The 25,806-nt window shown below is 37.7% G+C and overlaps 3 protein-coding genes across 4 annotated transcripts; 2 read left to right on the top strand and 1 right to left on the bottom strand.

The window, feature by feature from the left end:
* Positions 1-359: 359 nt before the first annotated feature.
* LOC137941388 (1-acyl-sn-glycerol-3-phosphate acyltransferase PLS1-like) lies at positions 360-10,583 on the bottom strand. Its single transcript, XM_068786771.1, has 11 exons — positions 10,249-10,583; positions 9,255-9,377; positions 8,613-8,652; positions 8,449-8,522; positions 8,234-8,293; positions 6,441-6,518; positions 6,186-6,344; positions 5,878-6,003; positions 2,757-2,849; positions 2,291-2,377; positions 360-894 (listed from the first exon to the last, which is right to left on the bottom strand). The coding sequence occupies exons 1-11, from the start codon at positions 10,327-10,329 to the stop codon at positions 631-633; spliced, it is 1,185 nt and encodes a 394-aa protein (XP_068642872.1). The 5' UTR covers positions 10,330-10,583; the 3' UTR covers positions 360-630.
* A 1,565-nt stretch (positions 10,584-12,148) lies between these two features.
* LOC137940991 (polyadenylate-binding protein RBP47B'-like) lies at positions 12,149-22,675 on the top strand. 2 transcript variants are annotated; one of them, XM_068786169.1, is made up of 8 exons: positions 12,149-12,466; positions 12,997-13,480; positions 13,599-13,672; positions 13,755-13,885; positions 14,802-14,898; positions 21,693-21,854; positions 22,028-22,125; positions 22,208-22,675. In XM_068786169.1, the coding sequence occupies exons 1-8, from the start codon at positions 12,314-12,316 to the stop codon at positions 22,296-22,298; spliced, it is 1,290 nt and encodes a 429-aa protein (XP_068642270.1). In that variant the 5' UTR covers positions 12,149-12,313; the 3' UTR covers positions 22,299-22,675. The 2 variants fall into 2 exon arrangements, with proteins under 2 accessions (XP_068642270.1, XP_068642269.1); XM_068786168.1 differs by having other exon boundaries at positions 13,596-13,672; positions 22,208-22,674.
* Positions 22,676-22,985: 310 nt separating this feature from the next.
* On the top strand, positions 22,986-25,101 carry LOC137941574 (uncharacterized). The gene is made up of 6 exons (XM_068787042.1): positions 22,986-23,331; positions 23,432-23,466; positions 23,559-23,620; positions 23,818-24,360; positions 24,498-24,675; positions 24,769-25,101. Exons 1-6 carry the CDS (start codon positions 23,187-23,189, stop codon positions 24,922-24,924), a joined length of 1,119 nt encoding a protein of 372 aa, XP_068643143.1. The 5' UTR covers positions 22,986-23,186; the 3' UTR covers positions 24,925-25,101.
* The last annotated feature ends 705 nt before the right edge of the window (positions 25,102-25,806 follow it).

The raw sequence follows: 25,806 nt of genomic DNA, 5'->3' as shown, positions 1-25,806 counted from the left end.
AAGCTAAGCCACCATGTCTATGTAGTTCTTCTCCCATCTCCTTTATCCCTCTACCTTTCTCTTTCCTTCTCCCTTAAGCACAAGTGGTTACATGATCCTTGTGACTCACTTATTTTCCTTTTGAACGACCCACCACTGATGTCCGTCCACTACTCTTGATTTGAAAACGGGTACTAGAAAGGAAATGAGAAAGGAGGAAGGAGAAAGAGAACAGAGAAAATAAAGGGGAAAGAAGACGAGGGGGTAAGAAATGAAGAAAGGAGGAAAAGATGAAAAGGAAAGTAACGGAACGAGGAGAAGTAGTGGATTTTGGTACATGAGGAATCAGCAGTGCTGTTGAGATAGAGACTGGCGAGGTAAAAGAAGTAATGAATTGATCTGGATTTATAATATTTCCGTTTCATTACAAACCTCCATTCTACAGAAGCACAAAAGGACTACAAAACTAACCCCTGCAAAGCAATCAGAAATTCATGCTCATTAACTGACAATGCTATGGCTAATGTTATGGCTATTCAAGGAGAACCCAAAGAATAAGAAGCTAAAATCACTAACCACTTTAGCCAATCTCTTGTTCTTTGGGCAAAGAGCACTACACTACGTTTACTATCAATGGGACTAAATAATTAATTAAAGCTGCTTCTCACGTTCAGTTTCAGGAGATGTGTTCTGCGTTGCAGTTGCAGTCCCACTGTTCTTCAGCCTAGCAGGTTCAACTTTTGCAGGAGTTGAGCGCTCTGCTTGAGAAAATAGAATGAATATGTGCATAACCACTGTAACCAGCAGCAAAGGAACAGCAGAAAAGACAGCTCCTTTCCAGGTTGACAGCAAATGGGTCCATTTGAAGAATTCGTAGGCTAAGAAGCTCAGCAGGAACGACCAGGAGACAGCAACCTGTTTTCAGCCAACAAGACAGAATTAAAGGGAAAGCCACTTGAGAGTACCCACCTTCTTCTACATGGTTTCTCTCGACAAAATAAAAGATACATCTCTGAAAACACAAACGCAGATATACAGGTGAAACAGAAACAAATATATTGTCTATCAATGAATCTAGAAAATGTTCAGTTTCCAGTAAGCATTCATCCATTTGTTTAAAGTTATGTTAAAAGTTTCTCAAACGCCAACAATAACTATTTAGCCAGTCAAACACACAGGGTGGAACATTTAATTGTAGCAGCCTTACTAAATCCTAATTAATCTCCACCCAGCTAGAATCTTTATTGTATTAGATGATAAAAAACCAGACAGAAAGGTCAAATATAATTCTTGAAATAGCCTACACCAATTGGGATAAAATAGTTTTCATAGCAACAGTTAGGAACAAGGTTATAAAACCCAGACCACATTGGCAAGTCAAACCATGTTCAACTGGAACCGATCCCTTGTCCAGGTCAATAGTATACAAGACCCAGAATGGTCAAAATCCAGTTGACCAAACTGGATTCACCAGCCAACCAGTGAACCAGTTGACAGGAAAAGAGGGGAGCTAACCTCTCCCCTCTCTTTCAACATTGACAGAGAGGAATCACCTACCATCAACAGGAGGGGATGGGCCCCATTTCTCCCAAGAAATGGGGAAGTGGCAGTCCCCCTTCTCCGTGAGAGGCCCCCTCGTCACATACAGCACAGAGAGGAAGAGGACAATTGCAGGGATAGAGGGGGTGGAGCCCCAACCCTGCCCCCTTCTTCTGCATGCCACTGGTGACCCTTCCCATTTCACCAAAAGAATGGGGGACAGGCAGGGCTCTGCCCTGCTTCCTCATCCGCAGGTGGATGCAAGAAGCTTTGACTTATCTGTAAAAATTTTACTTTTTAAGTTATTTAAAATGACATCATCTGGGTCAACTAACAGTCAAATTGGCCCAGGATCAGTGGGCCTGGATAGCAAATAAGAGCCACAATTTGGATATTAGACATCCAACAAGTAACCTACTAGAGACACAATCATGATCAAATAAAAAGTGAATAACAATAATCTAGTGAGACACTCTTGAGGAAGATAGCTATATACAGATATTGAGCACTGAAGCAGAGTGCAGAGCTAAGTCGCCAAAAGGTAGAGCACACAATGATCACTACCGATGATATCTTCACTTATCTGATCTAAACTTCTTGAAAATATTTGGAACATAAGACTTCTCATTTTACTATAATACTATGTTTTTAATTCAGCTAAATCTGATATAGTGTGTCATGTTCTCACACTTGAAACCAGATTGTGGTAGTTTGTTTTTTTTTTTTTTTTTGGGTGGCTAATTTGTATAGTACTAAATGAAACAATACCAACCAATAATGGCTTCTTCGGCCGACCAATTTTCTGAAAGTCTTTCTCATCAAATGTACCCTCAGCTTTATGTTTGTCAAGTAAAGCATCCTGCAATGTAATAATATCAGAAAATACAAATTTGCATAAATTTATCAAAAGGTACCAAAAAACGGTCCAAAACCTTGCAGCCAACTAACAAGTATTAAGGATACAATATCTTCTTCTAAGATTTCAGATTTTTTGCTTTGCTTAAAAACCAGAAAAAAAAAAGAAAAAACAGCATAAAAATTAATTAAACCCCCAAAAATATGATGAAATGCATAGGTTGTCAGGTTGTGAGAACAGGTGAAATCAGAAACAAGTCAGCCCATATCAAGTGGAAAGATAAAAACATATTATGCCTCTAAAGATTACAATCAGCAGAGCGAAAAAGTAGTTTCTCATCTTGTCACAGTAAAAAAAAAAAAAAAAAGGTTGAATTTCATGCCTTTACTACAAATACATCTCGACACCATTGTGCAACTTCATCATCTGTCTGAGGCAATTCCTTCATCAAATGTCTTTTTATATGCACATGCACCTGAAAATATGTGCCACACCTTAAGAACATAAAAGTCCAGAAACAGGGAAAGAAGCATCTAGAATAAAACAAAGACTTTTTTCTTTAACAGAAAGATGTAATTATACGGCGCAATGTATGATATATTGCATTATTCATGCTAGATAGAAAATAAAAGAGGATTTATACACAGACAACATAAAAAGAAAATATTACTGAAAGTAACATGTCATTCTTTCAAGTAACAGAAAACCATCTACCCGATTTTTTTTAATGGTGAGAAGATAAATACAATTAAAAGGGAGAAGAAATACAATATATCAGAACAATGCCTGAGGGCAATCAAGAAAAGTGAAAATAAAATAGAGCCATAATGAGGATTATCAAACTAAGCAGAAGTCATCCCCCACAACAAGGTATTATAAGGCAACACCATCCTAAGCTAGAGAGTCAGCAATATGATTGTTACTACAGGGATGTGGGACCAAGATACAGAAAGATGTTTATACAAATCCAAGATCTCCTCATAGAACAGGAGGAGGCGCCACAAGGCTAATTTCCACGAAGACATCTCACATGCATGAAATATAGTTTCGGCAGATTGACTTCTGGTTTTAAACAGGAACACACTTTGGTCTGCACTTACAAAACTCATAAACAAAGCAAACTATATTGTAAAATCATCTTGTGAGACAATAAGTTGTTTCAGATTTGGCCAGGTTTGAGCCGAGTAAAGGTTCTGACTTGGATCCCAGACAACAGTTCCAAAAAAGTACAACAGAATGGGTGAACTGTGAAACTCATATTAGAGGCTCTAAATTTAGAATTTTGTGCATTTTAAATAATTTAGTGAAACATTATATAATGCCAAAATGAACTTTTGCCAAAGTAAATGAAAAAAAAGAGCACTCACTTCTCACAGCAAACATATGTCATCGCTAAATCGTTTCTTACAATGCCATATTTCAACATAAAAAATCATTAAAACTAAAGGAAGGTTTCAAGTGATCCAAACTACAAATACCTTGAATTTATCTTCAATTAGATGATTGAAGATTCAGACCTAACAAAGTTATAGAAACTTATAATCGAATGAGCCCAAACTACAGTTGCCATAAGATCTGAACTATTTTCACAAGAAGACACAATATTATCCCAATTGATAACCAAACATTGGTATTTTAAGTGATGAAAGAAAACAGATTATCTGGTTACAGCTTTAATTAGATAGTAACAGTATGTAGATTGAGGGAAGAAATTCATTGGATCAAAGAATAATGTGCTTCTCAACTTCCCGCTAGTGTGTTTTATTTTTTAATATTTTTTATTTTGTAGTATTTTTAACATTTTAAATTTCTGGTCATTTCAATGTGATCTCGAATTTCTGGCACCCCTAAATGATACCTGAGGCCAATGTGCACAACCATGATGCAGACAAAGAACTAAAATTTTGAACCCTGTATAGAGCTTATTCCTAACAGGTAAAGAATCCGATTTTGTATTCTATTAGCACTACACCTTATGCTAACCATACATTTATGCTCCCAGAGGCACTCAAAAAGTTCAAGTGATAGAAGCCTTTATGGGTGGCATCGAGTCCAGCCAAGATCGAATATGTGCAAGTTTGAGTTTGGCTTGACCCTGAAGACTTCAAGGTCGAACTCAAGCTCAAGTTCAGCCTTGAGCCTTAAAATTTCCGACTCGAGCTCGACATACATTTAAAACTACAAAAATAATAAAATAAAAATGAACAAGGAGAATTTGGTGAAGAGCTTGGTACCATTGAATTGCATGCTATTGTATAGGAGTCTAGGATTTCGCAACTGAGCACACCAATGTACAATACCAGCTTAATAGACCTAATAGAACGAGCAAACTTCTCCAACAATAGCATCTATTCCATTGGCAAGCAGCAGCAGCATCGGATGTTGAGGGGCACGAAAGAGCTGAATGGTTAGTCATCTTTGAGGTTTGAGGGAAACGGGAACAATCATCAACCAACTGAAGCGGGAACTGACGAGAGCTATTAGGGTAAAAGGTACTTTTATAAGAAAATCTCGAGCGTCGGTTTGGCTCAGTGCCACCCTAGAAGCCTTCACTTCTTTTTCCAATAAATATCCAACAGTCCACCACTTCAATTTGCTTCTCAGTTACTTTTTATCTTTGTTTTCCAATAAAAGCCCCAAAGATATGAAGACTACATGACTCAAGAACACAAAGAATAGAAGTCTCCTACCCTTTTCTTTTGAAATTCTCGCAAATACTGGAGTCCATTTGAAATCAAATCAAAGGGACAAGCTTGCGAAACAACCAGAGACCAGCATTAAAGCTTTTTCAGTGGAAATGTTCAAATCGAACATTCCTAACACTTAGTATGACCATACCACCATTCACCTTAAGCACTCACCAGCAGCTTTACAATTCTCAATGAGAAACTTCCATCAAATTTTAACTTTATGAATCCTGAGGCAGAGGAAAAAGTAAAGAATACATTGTTTTATATGGACAATCTGAAAACCTCTAAATAAAGAGATTAGGCAAGCACAGAAAATCCTTCTTGGATTTCCTTCTTGGATGCACCCTGAAAGTCTTAAACGTCACCCTAGAAAATCACAAACCTACAAGTCTTATTCAAGCACATTTAACCACAACTGGAAGCCTTTCACTGCCTTTTCTTGTAGTAGCCACAACATCATAACTCACACAAATGCCATACAAGGCAAAATCAACTACCATATTCAGTGGATCTCAACAGTTTACATATGTTGAAAGCTCCAATTATGTAGTGCCACAACAGCAATTCCCTACATCATATCCTCATGTTTGCATAGTCAAACTATTCAGCACTTAAAAGTGGAACAAATCTCCAGAACCAATCTAGACAACCAAGGTAGCCAGTAAAGAGAATACAGTTGTCAACAAGAGAAGAACACTACACAAGTAAATTTTGGAGTTGAAGATGATACTTCAAAATCTAGAACATGCTCTTAAAAGAAAGGCAGGTCATAAAGATGCTCGTAGAAGAATATACAAAAAACTGTATATATACCACAGATGGTTGCCCTTTCAAAATTCTCAACATTGTTGGTGAAGGGTGACTCTTATCCACAGCAACTGTTACATCATATACAGCTGGAACAAATGAACGCAAGTTACTTACAGATGCAACGAAACCCTGGATTGGAACAGCCAAAGTTGTCAGACATAAAGCAGTTTTAGGTTTTCAATAACTTGATAACAATATAAATAGACGATGCTGCTTCACTAAGAAAAGAGTGAGAAAATGACACTAAATAGTGGAAAGCATTGTCATAATTCCTAGTATGAATAGAAAAAAGTCACAGAGAAGAGCAAAACCTTGGTACGAGGAATCAAAACATTTCTAGGAATAGGCAACCCAGTTGATGCTGCATATTCTTGTGCAGCCAAGAGCTTGGCCTGTGTAAAACGAGTACCCTCAACGAAAAGAGCCAACCAAAAAGGCTGAGGAAAGTCCTTCAGACGCTGTAGACCTGACTGTAGCACACAAGCATACATATTTCAAACAAATTCAGATTAAATGGAGCCAGAGCTACTCATTCATAAACAATTAGAAGTAACACCAAAGAATACCTGCAATGTGCTTTCATCCTTTGCCCAGCTTCTCTCCAGAAAAAGATATTCAGAGAACCACATAGACCAACCAATGACCTAGAGATAAATATGGCAATCATTACATCCAAATGGTTGGAGCTATTGGAATACAAAGTCAACTTCAATAGGAAGAGAATACATCAAACTTGAACCTCTTTCATAGTGGTTTTGCACATGTTTGAAGAAGTTAAACTCTTGCTATATTTTGTGCAATAATGATTAATCTCAGATCAAAGTCCTCCAATACAAGATTATATTTTATAGCAAAGATCTTCATTTCTTTTATAACGACAATGATTTATTAAAGGAAAACAGGAAATAAACATGGCAGGCTGAAAGCAAAATTCAACTAAGATGGGGAGTTTAATACAGAAAGGAACTTTAGCTAAACTATCCGCTATCCGCTATCCACTAGGCTATTAGCTAACAAGGGAACATGGAACCAATATACCACAGGCGAGGTCCTGAATTTCATGGATTTTTTTTTAAAGAAACTATTGAGAAAATTTCATGGAGAATATGCCAGTGATGCCAAAGAAATCATCGTCTTTTTTGCTCCACCCAATCCCAATCTTGGATCACCTTTGAATGCAAGAGTTATTTTATATGCTTTTTTTAAATGTGACCTCTATTGCTTTATAGAAAAAGGAAGCAGGAGAGGAATTTTACATGCATATTCACAGAGAAATAGTAGAAAAGGCAATAACACATCAAATGAGCAAAATCATTTTCCAACATATCATCCTAGACACATCCCACATTGCCCAAGAGCACTCTCCCTCTATTTAATAAATAAAAGGTAGGATTGACCCAGCAAGGGAAAGTACCTTCAGCAATGAACAAAAAGGAAAGCTGTGCTTACAAACGAAAAAGACAAGGTAAACATATTGTGTAGCTTCTGTTTGTTTGATAGAAACTGCTCATGTATTTTCACTTTTTTCCTTGATTATGGATGACACACTCATACTGCAACCCAAGCACAAAGGCCCACAAGACCTCCCACAGATGTGCCTTTTGAGCCAAGAGCCCAATAAAAAGGACTGGTCATGCAGACGCTGCTCATGTTTGAGCAGCCAAAAACCCTCCAATTGCATAAGTGTTGTGATAAGCAACTCAAAAAAGTAGTTCTTCTCTATGTGACAAGTGAATGTAAACTAGACTAGCAGAGGTTCCAGTAAGACTCAGCATAGGTACTGAAAGACCAACCTTCTACAAAGGTGGTCCCATGGACAGTTAGAAAATTCAGATCTGGCTTTAAATTTAAACAGACATAGAGATGGTGCTTAACGACAAAAATTACACTGGACTTGTGACACAGAACACCAGAATGCGGAAGAGCTAGCTGAAGAATATTTGAGGACATGAGATCACTCAAAAATTTCTCATGTTCATAAAAGAAGAAGCAAGAAGGAAACTCGATTTAAAGATGCGTGAATTTCCTACTCTGGGCTCGAGTTCTAAGAACAGAAAATCCTATATTAGAAAGTCACTCTAAACTACAATTTCTTATTTTAAGCATGCAGAAATTAGAAGTTATAACTAGACAAGTAACTTGGTGGTTTTAGCAATTTGTTGTTTTGGTTAAAAGCTTCCATTGGAAAGTCCTTTCTAGTGGTAGTTTCTTGTTTTAAGTTGGCATGTTTGTTTCTAAATTAGTGTAGTCTAAAGTTAGCAAGTCAATAAGTTTTTTTCAATAGACTTTTGACTCGACTTCAAGAGATAAATATTGCTTTAAATTTTTTGGTTGAAAAACATCAAATAGAAAAACTTACTGGAAGGAATTTGGAAGACTTCTTCATGACAGCAAGACAGCTACCAAGGCAACCTGATCGCTGAAGTAAACAAGAAAAAAACAGTTTGAGGAGAAAAATAAGCTTACAAATTCTGCAGTTTATATAGACAAGAGAGATAATGTATGTTTGCTCATACGTGCAAGGATGTATTAGCAAACATATAAATCCAAGTTCAAAGAGAAAAAGTAGTGCACCTGAGCTAAAACCCATCCCACCAGCCAATCTATATCACTTTTGTGATTACAGATTACAAGAGCATGCTCTTTACCTGGAAGATTTTCAATAAACTAAAAGCTGTGAAGAACTGCCATTGTGAAAACAAAATTGTTCCCTATTAACAAGAGGTCTTTAACCTTACCCATTAATTTGAGAGTTTCAGGATCTGTAAATACGAGGACCTGCAAAATTAAAACACCCTTTACTAAAAATCATATTCCTAAAGAGCTTACAAACAAAAAAACCTTCTCTTGATCAAAAAGGCAATCCTTGGGTCATATCATATTTCCTTTGTACTTCAATAGATAAAGCATTTGAATTTACAACAGATCAATATGCAGCAAATTCATAATATGTCATATTTTCTTCATGATGCAAGACTCGTCAATCTTTAAAGAATGAAATATGAAATAGAAAATTATTATATCTCCAGAATTTTTGCTTTTTTTGAATGGCCAGCATGCCACAAATCCATCAGATCATCATAAAGTATAACCTGTGACATGATAAAGCACAAGAATGGAGATAACCTTAAACAAATCAAGGAGGATCGGCACAAGATTAATTTTATAACTAGTAATAGTGATGACAGTTTTGGAACGAAGGATAAGGATTCACATACCAACACATTATAGATAGCTCAAGGCCCTCACGATGACGATATCTAAGTCATATGATATTTCACTTGCAATAAAAAAAATGAACAAATAGATAATTATTCATTCATGAATGGAATTTGTTTTGAGGCTGACATTTGAGTGGCATGAGAAAATTATAAGACTACCTTCACACCAGCCCACCAATCAATCAGCCATACAAGCTCCACCCACAGCAACTCAGCCACTTCCCTATTGATCCTCCTGTATAAACTTTTCGAGAAGGGACGGATAGAAACAAAGCATATAGCCTGGCCAACATAAAATCAATCAAACAGGAAAATTCAGAAACACAGTAAGTAACTAAAAAATAGAAATTTCAGTGGTCATCAAAACCTAGTATATACCTAGCAAAGAAAGGAATCTATCAAAATAACTAAATTCTGGAGCAAAAGCAACGTACTGACTAAAAAGAGACCTGATTAGACAATCATGAAACAATAACAGACATGAACAGCCTAAGCTGAAAGAGCGAGCATGCACATGGAGGTGGATATAAATGCATATATCCAATCGCGCTGAGGAACACTCGCTTTTTCAAGAAAAATCGTGCTGAGGATCACAAAATTTAAAAACCAAAAATAGAAAGACCAGTAGCGAAAATTAATTACAGGAAAAATGATAAAAAAACAAAAAAGGAGCAAAAATCAGTTCGGAACAGAAGTCGATCTGCAAAAGCAGCAGTAACAGATTGCCAGTCAATAAAAACACGAGTAACTTAATATAAGGAACTGAAGGAAACGAAAACCAAACTAGATTACCGAGCCATCAAAATGAACGCACTGCTTCAAACAACTCGAATGCCCGAAAGGAAGCACGTAAACATGAAGCCAGGGGAAAGAAGACGTCCCTAGAGGAACTGAAACACGACTTACGAAGAAGCCTCACAAAAACAAAAATGGAAGAACTCAGACCACTATCAGTGAAATTTTCTCAAACTCGCTTTTCTGTGAGCTTCAAAGGAAAAAAGTTAAAAACTGCAAAAAACGAAGAGCGTCGAATCGGATGTATCGACAAACACCATAACACTTCCAATTTCTCAATTATCCATTTCCAGAAACCGGAACATCAAAACGCCAAGCGAGCCAATGAGCAAAGGCGAAAAATGAAACCCACAAGTACCTGAATGAGGTTAACGACAAGACCCGAAAGAATGAACAGAAGGCCCAAGGGAACAACAACCACAGCCGCTGCGATCGCCATGGCCGGAGATGAGACTGCTAATAGTAGACCACGCCAAGGGATTTCGACCAATTTCACCGCTCCTCCGTAATTAAGACACTGTCAGAAGCTCCACCAGACCGAATCCCGCTTCCCAGTTGTAGAAAGTCACTAGATGCGATAAGAGCTCATTAAGGATACAGTGCTCGGGCCTGAGCAGCCATGAACGCAAAAAGTACTCGCTCCTTCCCCGAATACGTGAGACCCGAGCCAGCGCTAGGGTGGGCACGATACGCACTACGCTTTTCTTTCCTGGTGTGGTTGGTCCGTCGGCTGTACGGGCGAAAAACGGATAGATCGACCGCATCAAGGGGTCGTCGTCTGACATCGACGTGCAGAGTATATAAGGTGGTGGCCGTCGGATCGCAACCGTGAAATCATGGAATCGATCGGTCATGACTCTTCATCGGTGGTCTCATTGGTCTCCCTCGTTTCACTTCTTAGCACATCCAGCTGAGACGGTAATCCACGCGACTTGTAAGCTAACCCGCGCCTTTTTCCGGGTTAATCTTCAATTAGCCAATTACATTGAAGTTACTGATCCTCTTTTTTAGGGGTTAATCCGACTCGCCCACCTGTATCTTATAAATGTATCAAGTCATGGTTGATTTTTTTAGGCGTCTCGTGATTAAATGTCTCACCAATATCCATCCAATTTCATTAACATAAAGAGCGGGCTTCCATAAATTCCTACGCGCTGATGTCAACCTTGGTTATTAATGTTCAACGGTTTATGAATCTCACAACCACCACGTTAGAATGGTCGTCCTGGCTGTTGGCCAGTTCTTATGACGCACTGCTAGACTCATTCAAATGTTAATTCGTTAAAAAAAAAAACAGTAATTTAAGTAATCAATAAACTTGTAATTAGGAAGTAATTAATAGTATATGTTAAGGTTTTAGATATATAAAGTAACGCGTTACAGATTAAGAATAAAATCAAATTAATTTATATACATATCATAACATTTATTTCGATATAGTACACAACCGATCCAATAGGATAAATCATCTTTCCTTTTTTTGATAATTTTTATTAGAAATAATAGATCGAGATAGTGGAGTGGAAGAGGAGGAGGTTCTCTCTCTCCGACTTATTGTTATTTTTTATTTTGATCGTAATAAGAATAATAATTATTAATATATTATTTGAAGACAAAATTACTCTCTATATTAAATTTGGGAGAGCTCTATTTAGAATTTAGTTAGATTTAAAATATTCAATCTAGACAAAGGGTTAAATAGGTATTTTTCTCGAATTAAAACATGACATTTAGGTTGTGTTTGGAACACAAAAAAAAGTGTAATGAAAATAAAAGAAAGAGAAAATAAAATAAAATAAAGATTTTTTATTTTATCTTATTTTAATGCTCATAAAAAATAAAAGAGAAAATAAAAGAGAAACATTGTTTCTCTTATTTGGATGCACAAAGAAAAAGGAAAAAAAAAGATAACTTAATATTTTTTAATTATGTAATAATTAAAGTTATATATAAGTCTAAGACTAAAATATCTATAAATATTAAATTATTATTGATAGACTGTTATTTTCACTCTAATAATTTATATTATTCATGAAAATTTCTCTCTAATTTCATTTTCTTTTTTTCTCTCCAATTTCTATTATTTTATAGAGAAAGTCCATTAATTAAAAAAATAAATTTCTCCCATAAAAAAGAATTTCTCCTCTTTTATTATTATTATTTTTTCTTTAATTAATAGAGTAAAAATTCTAAGTACACCGCGGGGCCGAGGGCGGTCTATGACTGTGGATTGCCGAACCGGGTAAATCACAGAACAACCCTGATCATCCGTCAGGCTCCTCCCGCCGACTTTCCACCAGTACGCAGGCCGCTCATCGACGCTGCTGCTTATATTCCGTAGACCCAGTATAGGAACGGAAAATCCGGAGGAAAAGCTGCTACGCAAGCGCCGGAAGCGCGAGCCGTCGGAGCAGTAATCAGTGATGATGAGTGGGCAAGCTCAGCAGTCATGGGGTCCTTCTCAGCCCTATCATCAACCAATGTCGGCCGACGAGATAAGAACTCTTTGGATTGGAGACTTGCAGTATTGGGTTGACGAGTCCTACCTCCACAACTGCTTCTCTCATACCGGAGAGGTTTTGGCTTCTCTTTATTGTCTCCCTATTATGTTACTCGAGCATTTGTTTTTCTCTCTTCTTTCTGGCTCCATTTTTTATTTGTTCAGTCAAATCTGTGGGTTTCTTATGGAGTTTTGCTAAATACTCGTAGAGTTGATTTCTTATCTATAGTTTCATCTACTTATATGCTGTTATTCTCGCTGTTAAATTTTGAATTAAAAATTGGCATTGTTCGTCCAAATTGGTTCCAGGATTTTGGTTTTCATTTCTTTATACTGCATATAGTTCTTTATCAATGTTGCTATTTTATCCGTTTTTTTGTCTATCTGGTTGTGATATCCTTTCAACGCATCTTACCATCTAATTCTTACACTTGAGAATCATCAACACTATGCACGCTTCTGTGCTATTAATTGATGTTGAGAAAACTTTTTTTCCCCCCTCCTGCGAACTTTCTACAATGCTGTTCATTTGTTTATACTCAATATTTGTTCCCCAAGTAGGCAAATGACTTTTTGTTACCTAATTTTATTTCTCTCGAGTTTCAGGTACTCTCTATAAAAATTATACGTAATAAGATCACTGGCCAGCCCGAAGGCTACGGTTTTGTGGAGTTCTCCTCTCATGCTGCAGCTGAAAGGATATTGCAGACTTACAATGGAACACAAATGCCTGGAACAGAACAGACTTTCCGGCTGAATTGGGCTTCTTTTGGCATTGGAGAAAGGCGACCTGATGCAGGACCCGAGCATTCCATCTTTGTGGGGGACTTGGCTCCAGATGTCACAGATTATTTGTTGCAGGAGACCTTTCGAGTCCAATATCCATCTGTTAGAGGGGCCAAGGTTGTAACTGATCCCAATACAGGCCGTTCCAAGGGTTATGGCTTTGTTAAATTTTCTGATGAGACAGAAAGGAACCGTGCAATGTCTGAAATGAATGGTATATATTGTTCCACCAGACCAATGCGTATCAGTGCAGCTACTCCTAAGAAGACCACTGCTTTTCCCCAACTATACCCAACTGCAAAAGGTGATAATCATTCTGTGTTATAAATTTATTTTGCAGTTTCACCTATCTTAACTGTATAGGTACATCGTAGATATCTCGGTTGTAATAACATTATATTGTTTATACTTTATTGCAGCAGCTATCTATCCGATGCCTACCTACACAGCACCAGTGCAGGCAGTTACACCAGATAATGATGTTACGAACACAATGGTATGCACGAAGATGTCTCACATGTTTGAGTTAATCAGCTGATTAATTAGCTCAATCATTACTTTTGTCCTAAATGCTGCAGATATTTGTTGGTTCGTTGGACCCTATTGTGTCCGAAGATGAGCTGAAGCAGATATTTGGACAGTGTGGTGAGGTGGTCTATGTTAAGATACCCCCTACTAGAGGCAGTGGTTCTGTACAGTTCAGCACTAGGTATTGTTTGATCTTCTTTTAATCATGTGATCAGAATTCCGGTTTTTTTAAAGCAGAGTACGTCATGCGAATCAGATCATCTTTTGTTTGAGGCTCTCAATGTTTTGTTTGAGTCAGAGTTTCTATTTGTTTGAAAAAATGGATTTCTTTTTTTTAAAATACATAAAATGGATTTCTTTGTTTCATTTATCAAGGTAAGATCATGGTGTTCCGACCCATGATTCAACCAGGACTTTAGATTTGGGAAGGGTGGATTGGTGGGGGTTCTGACACACCCCTTTTCTTCTTGTTGAGTCACTCTCAACTTGTCCTGAGCTGTCTGAGTCCTGATCTGACCCGAGTCTGGGTGGAACACCATGGGTAAGATACAAAGGCTAATGATTTTTCTGTAGGTAGGTGTTGGTCTCACAGCTTCTCTACCCCTTAGACGCATGCACACAAACACATACAAACACAAATTGACAAAAAACAAAGACTCTAAGACTTGGAGCCTTAATAATTTATTTCAATTTCCACTATTTCTGTAGTAATGTCGTTGTTTTCATCTTTTAAGAACTAAGATAATTTATTTAATGTTTGTTACCATTGGAAAAATTATCAATATTTTTTTGCATGTCGAGTTGACATTTTCAACTTGCTTGTCAACTTGAGTCCAATAGTAAACCATGGTCAGAGTGTGGTAAGGTTGATGAATGCCAAACTTTAGCTTTCTATTCAAGCTTCTGCAAGATCTAACCAAGCTGTTCTGTATACAAACAATCTCAAATAGGGTCCAGCTTGGCTTGTTTGAAAGCGTACTTTACATGATCTGTTATTAACTTATATTGTCTAGTCCTAGGGAGGTCATAGTTCTTTCAGATGTTCAGCATTTAGGCATATGGATTCATCTTGACGTACTTATTTGGATGTTCTGCAGGGCAGCTGCAGAGGATGCAATGCAAAGATTGCAGGGAACTATGATTGGTCAACAACCTGTACGCCTTTCATGGGGTAGAGGCTCTACGAATAAGCCGGTATGAAACTTGCACTTTTACTTCAAATCTTCTGCATTTTATGTTTTCTTTTAATATGTTATTTTATTTTGAGTAACCAATTGCCACTGCTGTGCGAAGAAGTGCTCATATAGTAACTTGCTTTTTTGCATGTTTTTGTAATTTTTTGTTCTTCTTTTTAATGTTTTTGTTACTGTTTTTGTTTTTATTCTAAAACAATGTGAAATGAGAATTTATTAGGAAAAGGAGCAAGTGCCACTAGGGCTAGAAGACTCTCCATTAGAGAGAAAATAACAGATGATACAAAAGAAAAGCAAAATTAGAAATGAGAAGGGTGCCCACAAAAACAACATTTTATAGGGAAATACAAGCATCAGCCAAATAATCTACTAAGGTGGTGGCTGTTCTGGGAGTTTGCTAGCCAAATAATCCTTTCAACGAGGACCAACAAATTCATTATAAATGTGTTTGAACTTCCTAGGTGTAGGCTTTTCCCTGAGAACCAAATTATGATGAATCTTGAGTTGCCTTCCAGAGTCAGTGGCATAGAGTAATCGTCCAGGTTTAATCTGATGCTATGTTAAAGCAGAAAACTCCTTTTGGAATGGTTGTAGTGACCAAACCGAGTTGAATATACCAACAGATCCCCACCTCTCTGGTTTGGGAATGTTTTTTGACGAGTGGTGACCATTCTAACACTAGAAAGGGATACCATCTTCCTCCAGTTCTCTCTAGTGATAGAGCTAGGAAATTGAAAGGACTTTGGGAGTTTGCTAGCCCAAAAATTTGCTCTCCCAATTGAGTGAGTTTTCCCCTTGAAGGTTCTTCTTGTCTGTCCCTTCCAAATGCACAGAAAATTAGCAAATGTTAGACTCCAAAGAAACGTACGCTATTTTTGCCAAGAGCTATAGAGGCACATTGCTCCAAGAAATCTGGGAAAGAAGGTGAGAAGCAATAATGAACTTGCAAATTTCTTCAAGAGGACACCATGAACTTGATTGGATAAAGGGCATTGAAGACTTATGTGGCAATTCAACTCACACAACTTACATATTCGCTTTGCAATGTTGCAAACTCTTCTCTTTAGCTTATCAATGGTGAGTATGGTACCATGGACAGCACAACAGATAAAGTGGGTAACTTTGGCTGGGGCGAGAATGCTACAGGAGATGGATGTTACATATTGTTGTAAAGAATTAAATCCAACTGACAGATGCATTAAGTAGGCTATAAACGAGTAATAATTGGAATGGGTAAAAGGTTAATTTGCCTATTTCGATTGTCTTACACTTATTCCACTATCTTTTTTTACTAGATTACTTACAAAAAAATGGTAAATGGGTACGTGAACAGGTCAATTAAACTTTTAAGAAATGACTTGTCAAATCTTGAAAAAAATAAAGTAACATAGAAAAGTGTGAATCATAAAATAAGTTGGAAATTGTGGAAACTCATATTCGTTATATTAAACCAAAAATAATAATTAATTATCCAAGGTGGAGGTGAAATGGCCTCATTATCATCATATTACACAAGTAATTAGGTATGAAATGCCTTTTATTGTTGCCTTTCTAATTGTCAGCATCCTTGAGCCCCATACTAGATGGACTATTAAGTGGGAGTAGAGATGGAAGAGGTAAAATATGAAAAGTAGAGTAAAAAAGACAGAAAAGATGTTGAAGAGGAGGATAGTCGGGGATGCCCTCCTCTCACCCTCTCATGGTTTAGTTATAGTGTTTCTTTCATGAATCCTAGTTTGAGTGCAACTACGACCATTAAATCAGTGAAAACTCTAATATTAAGCCGTTTCCTTCTATGTTGCAAATTCTAACTCCTTGTACTCAAACACATTTAAAAAGCAGTAATGGCTAAACAGGCAATTTTTCCTAAACCCTTCAGTGAGCAAGAAATTTTGATCAGTACGTGATTGTAATCAGATGGACAAGGTCTAGAAGGAGTAAGTGGGTAAAATTGTCGGTTATAGTATCAAGATGGTACAGAATAGTGGCTCCAGGGGTCTCTTTTCCAGATCATCCATCCAGAATGGATAAGAGTCGGCTGTAAGTTCCTCCTTAATCAAGCCTCTGCTGAAAAGACTAATGGAGAAGATGGGAACAATGTATAATTACATCGGGCTCTCCTGCCTGACATTCAGCCAAAATTTAGTGGAAGTGCCTTTTCTGAATTGTATTTTAATACCAGAAGTTTGTTTTAAGCTTACAAACTGCCTTCTAGAGATAGAGGCTTCACACTGGGCACTACCTACATTGTGGGGAAGAAAAATATCTTCATGATATCTATCTCTTTTCATGATTGGCTTGAAATAGAATCCCTCTCAAAACCGAATTTTCAAAGGTATGTGGTGAGGACCTGTTTCATGAATTAAATGTTTCTGACACTATGATCTCCAAATTGGTATCATGTTTTTAATTCACTAAAGTTATCAGAATTCCCATCTCATGGTAACACTTCTTTCAATAGCCTCAACTTTCTAGAAGAACTAGTGATTTAAGGATATTTAGCAATAAGACTGTTAAATTGGGTCCAAGGCCCTATCCCAAAATGACTAGTTAACTTAGGAAACCTCTTTTCCAACTAATAAACTCAAGATCTTTGTACTCACTAATCCATGTGGGACTATTCTTTAACACTCCCCCTCACGTGTAGACCATCTTTTGTGGCTCTAAAAGTGGATAATTTAGGAGTAGGCAGTTTAAGTGTAGGCCCTCTTTTGTGGCTCTACATGTGGATAGTTTTAGGTATAGGCCTTCTTTTGTGGCTCTATAAGTAGATAGTTTTTAGGTGCAGGCCCACATATGAGTACCTGCTCTGGTACCATTTTAAATTGGGTCTAAGGCCCTATCCCAAAATGACTAGTCAACTTAGGAAACCTCTTTCCCAACTAATAAACTCAAGATTTTTGTACTTACTAATCCATGTGGGACTATTCCTTAACACTCCCCCTCATGTGTAGACTATCTTTTGTGGCTCTACAAATGGATAATTTAGGAGTAGGCAGTTTAGGTATATGCCCTCTTTTGTGGCTCTACAAGTGGATAATTTTAGGTGTAGGCCCTCTTTTGTGGCTCTACAAGTAGATAGTTTTTTAGTTGCAGGCCCACATACGAGTACCTACTCTGATACCATATTAAATTGGGTCCAAGGCCCTATCCCAAAATGACTAGTCAACTTAGGAAACCTCTTTTCCAACTAATAAACTCAAGATCTTTGTACTCACTTATCCATGTGGGACTATTCCTTAACCAAGACTTTTTAGAGAAAATTTTATAGAGGGTTGCCCTATTAGCGCAAGAATGAAAACTTTCCTTGCCAAGTATATAGCTTTTCAATCTTGTTGAGGACACTCCAAAGTGCTTTTAGGGGTCTACCATGAAAAGGGGTGAGGCCTAGATATGATGCAGGAAGGAGCTGGGTTTGCATCCAAGCAATTAGGTCTTATTTGCAACAATTTGCTCGAGTCGTTAATACCATAGAGGGAAGACTTTGGCCAGTTTACTTATTATCTTCAAATTGTTTCATAAATGAATTGAATACCTTAAGCAATTTTATTAAGGTTTCCCTGACAAGGATGGTGTCTGCAAACTGGAGGGAGGAGTGAAGTGAAACTAAAAGTAAGAAATCTTGATCAAACACTTTACCTGAGCTGTAGAAAAGGTGGCAGCGAGGGAGGGTGTCCCTTGGACAGACCCATATAAGAACAGGGAAAGCAGTAGAGGGGAGACAACCATGCACCTGGGTTATCTTTTCTTCCAAAGCTCAACAAGGGAGGATCAGTTAACTCTATCAAAACTTATTTTGATAATCCAACCTGCTCTCATTTTTAGGTTTTCTAGTGGTTACTACTGCTGTTTCTCTGGTCATATGAGAAATGTAAGATACTATCTGTTTCGTATGATGGTTCTTTGCTCATTACATAAGGATGAAAAGGTATCTACAAACAAGCAAATTTGAATTGATTAGAGCAATTATCAATACAAGTACTATTTGACCACGTTCTAACAAGTATAGATTTGTTACTTTGAGACCAAAACTTGCAAGATGATGTGGTCACATGCAGGACTACTGATGATGGTTAGATTGCCATTGGAAATAATTTGCTGGTCAGAAAATACAAAAATCTAAATAAACGCTTGAATATCTTTTTTTTAAAATGATTAATGCTTGAATATCTTGTTCTCGTGTTGGTAAAAATCAAAGGTGTGGACATAATTGGAATTAAAACTTTTCTTGATAATCAAAAAAAGAAAAAAAAAAAGATTTGTATGTGAGCAAGTTTTTCTGCCAGTTTTTAAGTTGTCCTTGATGCAAAATTATATTCTTATCAAACTTGAGCATGATGACTGAGCTTTGACCTCTAACTTAGAATCTGGTACAAACTCGTCAAGTACAGGTTGAGATCTCCCTTATCTATCTTGCTTTCAATTGGTTAAACTTTTTTTCCGAAATGGCATGCCATTGTTTACATCATATTTGAACCATTGAAAATATAATTACTTCAACAAAATTGACCAAATATAACAACGTTTGATCTTGACAAGCATCAAGCAGTTTAATTGAGATGGTACCTAGGACCATCTTATAATTCAATAGGATATTGGACTAAAAGATTAACTGTGTTGAAAATCCTACGTGCAGCTAGGTACCATCTTATAATTGAATAGGATATTGGACTAAAAGATTAACTGTGTTGAAAATCCTACGTGCAGCTTGAGTATAAGCATGATTGCCACATGAAGTATCCATGCAGCCATGAAGGAAGCCTAATTGTACTTGAAGATGTTTAGTTTCCTATTTTTTAATGTGTCATTTTGTTTACCACTAGGTTTAGACATCTTCTAGCGGGGGGAGAATTGTAATTTTCTAAGTTTGGCAGCCTTTTATTATAAATAGAGATCTGGGTCAAAGGGTATACACAATTTTCTCTCCTCTCCCATTCTCGTTCATCTCCCACCCTTTTTGGTTCAGCAATTTTTCACAAACAGTATATTTTTGTTTTTTTTTGAAAAATAGATTTACTGCATCTTGAATTTATTTTTTTATTTTTTTAATACTACAAATATGCTTCACCCTAGGCTGACATGCATTGGAGCCTTTTGAAATCAGGTATTTACCTAATAACTTCTGTCAAATATGTGCACTTAAATGCTGCATCCTCAAATACTGCCTTGTGACCAGGATCTAGTGGGCATATGTGACCTTTGCTGTTAGTAAGGGTTAATGGAACCTTTACCATTGAGGAAAAATATGCCCTTATATTACCCCTGGCAGTTTTTTTTTTTTTTTATATTATGGACATTGTTTCCACTACCTCTTGTACTTGGTCTCATGTTCTTAGATCGGCCAATTCGGCTGCTGATTTGTGTGCTAAATTGGGTCCTTCCCTGCAATCTCTTCTTCTAAAGGGAGGTCTCCCTTGATGTAATCTCTTGTTTTGCTCCGTAATAAAAGCATCACTGTTTGAAAAAATATACCCTTATATAAGTTTTTTAATAATTCTTTTAAATATTAAACATAAATTATTTATGCATTGGAAAGGGGCTTCTCCTCTTGTGGCACGGAGCACCAACTTAGGTGCCTGAAGAGGAGGCAGAGGTGGCCCTAATTTTTTTTATATAATTTCTTTTTAGTAAATACTGAAATCTCAATCAATCAAGTCTAAAAAAATTCCTCTTTTGACAGTTTCTTTAGAGTACAGTGGACTGTATTTGAAAGTTACCCTTTAAAACCTCAGTTTTTGTGAAGCACGATGAGAAATAATATGTTAAGAACCAGAAATCCTTCAAAATCATGGACAGCAATAATATCAATGCCTTACTGATGAGTTTTGCAGTTCTTTTAAGTGAATCCTTGCTGTAGCATACTGTCTATAGCCGCATATAAGGAAAAACTACTTTAATTAATTTTCAAAATCAATAATTTAGAATACATGAGTTAGTCAATATAGAAAATTAAATATTTGGATCATCCTCACTCAAGTGACCGAAGCCTTGTGTGCGCTAAATCTGCAAGCTTCTTTGCAGGATGTATAGACAGAATGGACTCTAGCAGGAAACACAATAACTTATTCTTTCAAGCTGGTCTGCAGGAGAGATTATGGTGATGAGGTGTCAATATCTTGCTGCTCGATCTGGTTGTATAAGGTGAACATAGTCATCGGAATTGCTGCTTAGGGAAGTGTGGTTACCACCTATATCAGATGCAAAATGATTGCAGTCTATGGCTTTTGCTTTTGCTTTCTTCTGTAGAATGTGGTGGTTAGGTTGATTGAAAGACATTGGACTAAGAGAGAATGGAGAGAAGAGAGTTGCTGCAGAACTAAAAAGGGGAAAAGATAGGGTCTAGTCCAACTCCCTTTCCTTCTTATATTACTCAAGTAAAAAGTATGCTGAGTACAAAAATACTCCTCTCACCTATAAATGAATACGTTCTGACTAGGCAATATATGCTAAGACTCAGAAACTAGTTCTACCCATATAGACAAGTGAGAGAGTGGCAACTATGTTCTACCCCTTCTAAAAGGATCAAACTACCCCAGAATGTATGAGTACGTAATTCAACATCTTCTTTATTTGGTAATGGAATGGTCTGTTGACTAGTCAAGGCGATGAGACTTTTTGTCACTACTATGGTTTACGATTGCATGTATTGCTACTCAGTTTCAGTTACGTATTGGGCAGGTGTGGTCAAATGGCCCCTAACAAGATGCCTTCAACTTTTCTGTAAGCATGTCTCTCTGTAAGTATGATATGATGGTTTACTTCTCTTAATATCCTTCTCTTGGGAATATATTGCAGGACCAACTTGGTAGCTGGGGCGTGCAGGCAGATCCGAGCCAATGGGGCAGCTCTTATTATGGTTATGGACAAGGTTATGATGCTTATGCTTACATGGCTGCTAATGATCCATCTTTATATGCTTATGCTGGCTATGCTGGATATGCACAGTATCCTCAACAGGCAAGATTACCACATTTTGTTGTTAAAAAAAGAAAAGAAAAGAAAGAATACTGCATTTTGTTGCTTGTGACTCGAGTGTTTACATGTAGCACTGACATTCTGGCATATTTAATCTTAACTAGCTTACTTGGGCTTATGTGGATTGCTCTAAATTAATCGTTTTAGTTGCCCAGGCTGAAGGTGTTCAAGATGTGACAACAATGGTTAGCTCTGTCCCCACTGTTGAGCAAAGGGAGGACTACGATCCATTGGCGGCACCAGATGTAGACAAGTCAGTTGGCATGCCCTTATTCTCAGATTTCTATTATAACTCATTTACTGTTCTTTTGTCTGAGAGTTGCTTGATTCATCAGGCTAAATGCAGCATACCTCTCCATTCATGAAAGTGCTATGTTGGGCCGTCCCTTATGGTTGAAGACCTCAGCATTCTCACAGCCAGCTTAACTTACCTTCTCTGATCTTAACTTCTGCCTCTGGATCCTTGGGAAGGCGAAAAGATTTTCACCCGTCTCAACCAAAATTGCCCAACAATGGACTATTGTTTTGAGCTCCAAACTGCTTGCTGAAAACTTAGTCGCAGAGATCGAGTATCCATTTGACAAATTTAGCTGTAGAAGTCATTCACTGTAGAGCCTCTTAAAGAACCGTTGCCTGTTACCTGCAAGCTTGTGTAAATTTTCACAGGGCGAGATATATATATATATATATATATATATATACTGTTAACCCTGTCATTCGTGTGATGTTTATCATCTTACAAGATGTCACATTTATTAAGATAAACAAGTTTAAGAGATGGTTTGGCAAGTACATAAAGCTTATTATATGGAGATTATGACTATATTAAGTTTATAATATGACACTAACATGTTGTAAGCTGGGGTTTACTCTACTGGCCTATTGGCATAATCTGAACCGGGCTAAAGAGAAGGAATACGCTACAGATACGGTCCATACGGAACCCTGTCCACGTTAGCGCAAAGTCCACGGTCCACAGTCCACACATGTGCGGGACCTTTAAAAAAGAACAGGACACCGCCAACTCCAACGGTCGAAAACCATTAACACTCCAACGTTCACTCTACTAAAAGACCCAACGTTCAGAAAACCCTCCCATCTTCACGTCGACCATTCGCTTGGCAGAAATAGTTCCGACCTTCCCTTCGTCATCTTCCCTCTGAAATCTAAGCTTCTAAACTCACTTCTACGTTTCCGTTCCCTCTGCTCGGTTTCTTGTTTAGTAACTCTTGTTTCGTCGGTTTTTTTTTCTCGAAAATATCTCTGTTTCCTTTTCTCCTGGTCTGCTGTTCACTGACGCAGATACCGGAGGAAATGGAACCTATGGATATCGATTGGAAGAACATTGATTCTAGCTTCGTCGTAGACGATTTGTTAGAGCGTATAAATGCTCCTATGTGGATCGATTTTTCTGCTCCGGATGAATCAGGCGACGACGAAGCTTGGTTTTGCCGACCGGGTAATTTCTTTTTCTGTTTTCTTTGTTGATGATGGTTATGAGATTGAAAACTGGTGATTTCTTAGCTATTTTTTTGTTTAATTTTGTTGTGGTTTTTCAGATTGTAATCACCCAAAGGCTTCCGCAGAGATTAAGGTGCCATTCTCTGCTTGAGCTTTTTCTAGTACTGCTGGGTGTTTTTAGTTTCTAAATTTGTCTCAAAGTCTAGGTTTCTTTGCGATTTTCAGGTGAAGCAGCTTAACTTGGAGAGTAATCCAGAAATATTACCACTTCGGGAGAGGAATAGAAGGTAGTATTTGGAGAGAAATTCCGATTAGCAAAATCTCTGGATTGATCTCATAATTCCTTTTCTTTTTCTTCTCTTTTTTTACATTTAAGTAATAAGAAATTTTGAAGAAGAACAGAACCTCAACAGACCGTTCTCACTCATTCTGGGTTAAATCTAATTTCTGCTTGGTATCCTGTTTCTGTGCCAATTTTTATTAGAGACACGACTTTGAAAAGAAGAGGGCTCTCATCTGCCATTCCTTCTCTTATGAAAGCAAAATCCGAGAAAATGACTTCCGGAAGTCCCATATCCAAAACTGTAAAGAAGTTCCGAGACGACGGGGAAAACGAAAATCCAAACTCTACTTTTGACCCATCACAAATTCGCTCGATCTCTACCGCCAAAGTCCTCAAAGATTCGATCAAATCAAGCGGTGAGAAAAAGAAAAAGAATAGGAATCAGAATCTCAGCCAACATTTTTCCAGCCAAGCTGCAGCGGCAGACTCCCCGCAAGAGGAAAAGCCGATTCGCCGGCTTCGGAGCACCCTCTCTGCCCGGAATCTATTCGGCGGCAGAGATATTCTGAATCACGTTACAGATTTCTGCAACGAGTTGAAGAAATTAGCCTTCAATTCTAAAGAGAAACAGCCTCTGGTTGAAGAGGATAAGGCCATTGCTAGTGCGATTCCAGAGGATCAGAAAGACAGTTCTAAGGAAAATCTGCACTCAAAGATCTTCAGTCCAGAAACCGGAAAGAAAAGGTGATTTCCTTTTTTTTCAATTAATCACTATACAACTCCTAGTCAGAATTCCCCAAGCTATCTTTAAATCTTTTTTCATCGATCTCATGCTAAAAGCTGCTGATGCTCTCTTATGTTGTTCCCAAAAAAAATTGCAGACAAATAAAGAAACAAATCAGCGGAGGAGAGAACCAACTCATGGCGCACCCATCAGACATTCCCTCAGCGCAAGTGAGATCATGTCCTCCCACTCCACAACGCTTCCCCTCCCCGTTCAGTCAACAAAATCTCACCAAAACCACCACTCCTCTCAAGCTCCCCAAACCCAAAACCACTGTAAGGCAAACTGTTCCTGGAATCCTTCATAGAATAATCATCTTTAATTGCCTACTTCACAGGATCCTAAATGTCTGACATTACGATGATTAGGAGAAAGGCGTCCTTCAAGAGTTGGAACTGAATCCGGCCGTCTCGAAGGAACCAAAGAAGGAAGACGACAAGACAAAAGTTGCAGTAGTTGCCAACGATGCACCTTTAGACGTTTTCTGGTTCTTGAAGCCTTGCACTTACCTCATCAAACCGTAAAAACATACAGATCATACCATCTTCACAAAATTATGTTTTGCATCATTTGTTCAGAATTTAATACTTTAATTCACATTTTTTTGTTTTTTAAATGTTCAATTCCTTGATACATTTGATCTGAGAAAAATAACCAAATGAAATTCGTGTTGTATATTCACAACCATCACTCTTGTACTCGAATTGATTTAATGAAATTGGTTTATTATTGCATTTTCTCCTGTCTTGGATCTGGTTGATTAAACAACCAAAGCCTCCGATTTGCTGCTATGGATCCGGGGTAGCGCTTTTCTTCGTTGAAAATTTCTGCAACAATTTTGTCACAACGCAAGCTGTCGTTATGCCTGACAGGCGGCACCGCCACAGCATCTGTCGTGAGCGTCCTGCGTTTAAAGCCGAATTCGACTCGCTTCAATTCGATCCGGACCGTCCAAGTGCGGTGATTCCGTGATTCCATTACAAACTCTTGGACTCTTTTGTATTATTTTATTTATTTATTTTTATAATTATAATAAATATAGGTTAATTATCGAACTCTTCCAGCTAGATTCCAATTTTAGCTACGAGACAAGAGCTCCAGCTTGAATGCTATATCAATTTTCGGCGACGGGCAACCTTCGTTCTCAGGCCAGCTAATATTATTAATGGAGTAACAGAATGACCATATTACCCTTGTCAGATCAAGCAAGCAAAATCCTGTCTCAAGGAATCGAACACCCGCATCGAATCATCTGAACGTGACCCCTGCTCTGGAATCAATACTTTGAGTGGGTCCCACCGTTAATCACCAATTATTAAGTCTGCAAAGACGTAGAATAACCAACTGTTTTAAAGTCATACGTGTCCAGATAACATATTTAACCACTTCCTTGAGGTACGAGGCGG

Source organism: Aristolochia californica, unplaced genomic scaffold (genome assembly GCF_029961685.1).
Source record: "Aristolochia californica isolate CCGP_79_NKW_82.1479 unplaced genomic scaffold, dmAriCali1.0.hap1 SCAF_9, whole genome shotgun sequence".
NCBI classification, from domain to species: Eukaryota; Viridiplantae; Streptophyta; class Magnoliopsida; order Piperales; family Aristolochiaceae; genus Aristolochia; species Aristolochia californica.
The sequence above is the reverse complement of the archived record's forward strand: the minus strand, read 5'-3'. Positions and strand labels throughout refer to the sequence as shown.

Coding starts and splice junctions, on each gene's coding strand:
- LOC137941388 (XM_068786771.1), bottom strand. CDS start 10,329: ATGGCGATCGCAGCGGCTGTGGTTGTTGTTCCCTTGGGCCTTCTGTTC. Junction 2,850..5,877: donor TGAAAGGGCAACCATCTGTG/GTATATATACAG, acceptor ACATATTTTCAG/GTGCATGTGCATATAAAAAG. Junction 895..2,290: donor GGCCGAAGAAGCCATTATTG/GTTGGTATTGTT, acceptor GGCTGAAAACAG/GTTGCTGTCTCCTGGTCGTT.
- LOC137940991 (XM_068786168.1), top strand. CDS start 12,314: ATGATGAGTGGGCAAGCTCAGCAGTCATGGGGTCCTTCTCAGCCCTAT. Junction 12,467..12,996: donor GCTTCTCTCATACCGGAGAG/GTTTTGGCTTCT, acceptor CTCGAGTTTCAG/GTACTCTCTATAAAAATTAT. Junction 13,886..14,801: donor TCTGTACAGTTCAGCACTAG/GTATTGTTTGAT, acceptor GATGTTCTGCAG/GGCAGCTGCAGAGGATGCAA.
- LOC137941574 (XM_068787042.1), top strand. CDS start 23,187: ATGGAACCTATGGATATCGATTGGAAGAACATTGATTCTAGCTTCGTC. Junction 23,621..23,817: donor CTTCGGGAGAGGAATAGAAG/GTAGTATTTGGA, acceptor AATTTTTATTAG/AGACACGACTTTGAAAAGAA. Junction 24,676..24,768: donor TCCCCAAACCCAAAACCACT/GTAAGGCAAACT, acceptor TACGATGATTAG/GAGAAAGGCGTCCTTCAAGA.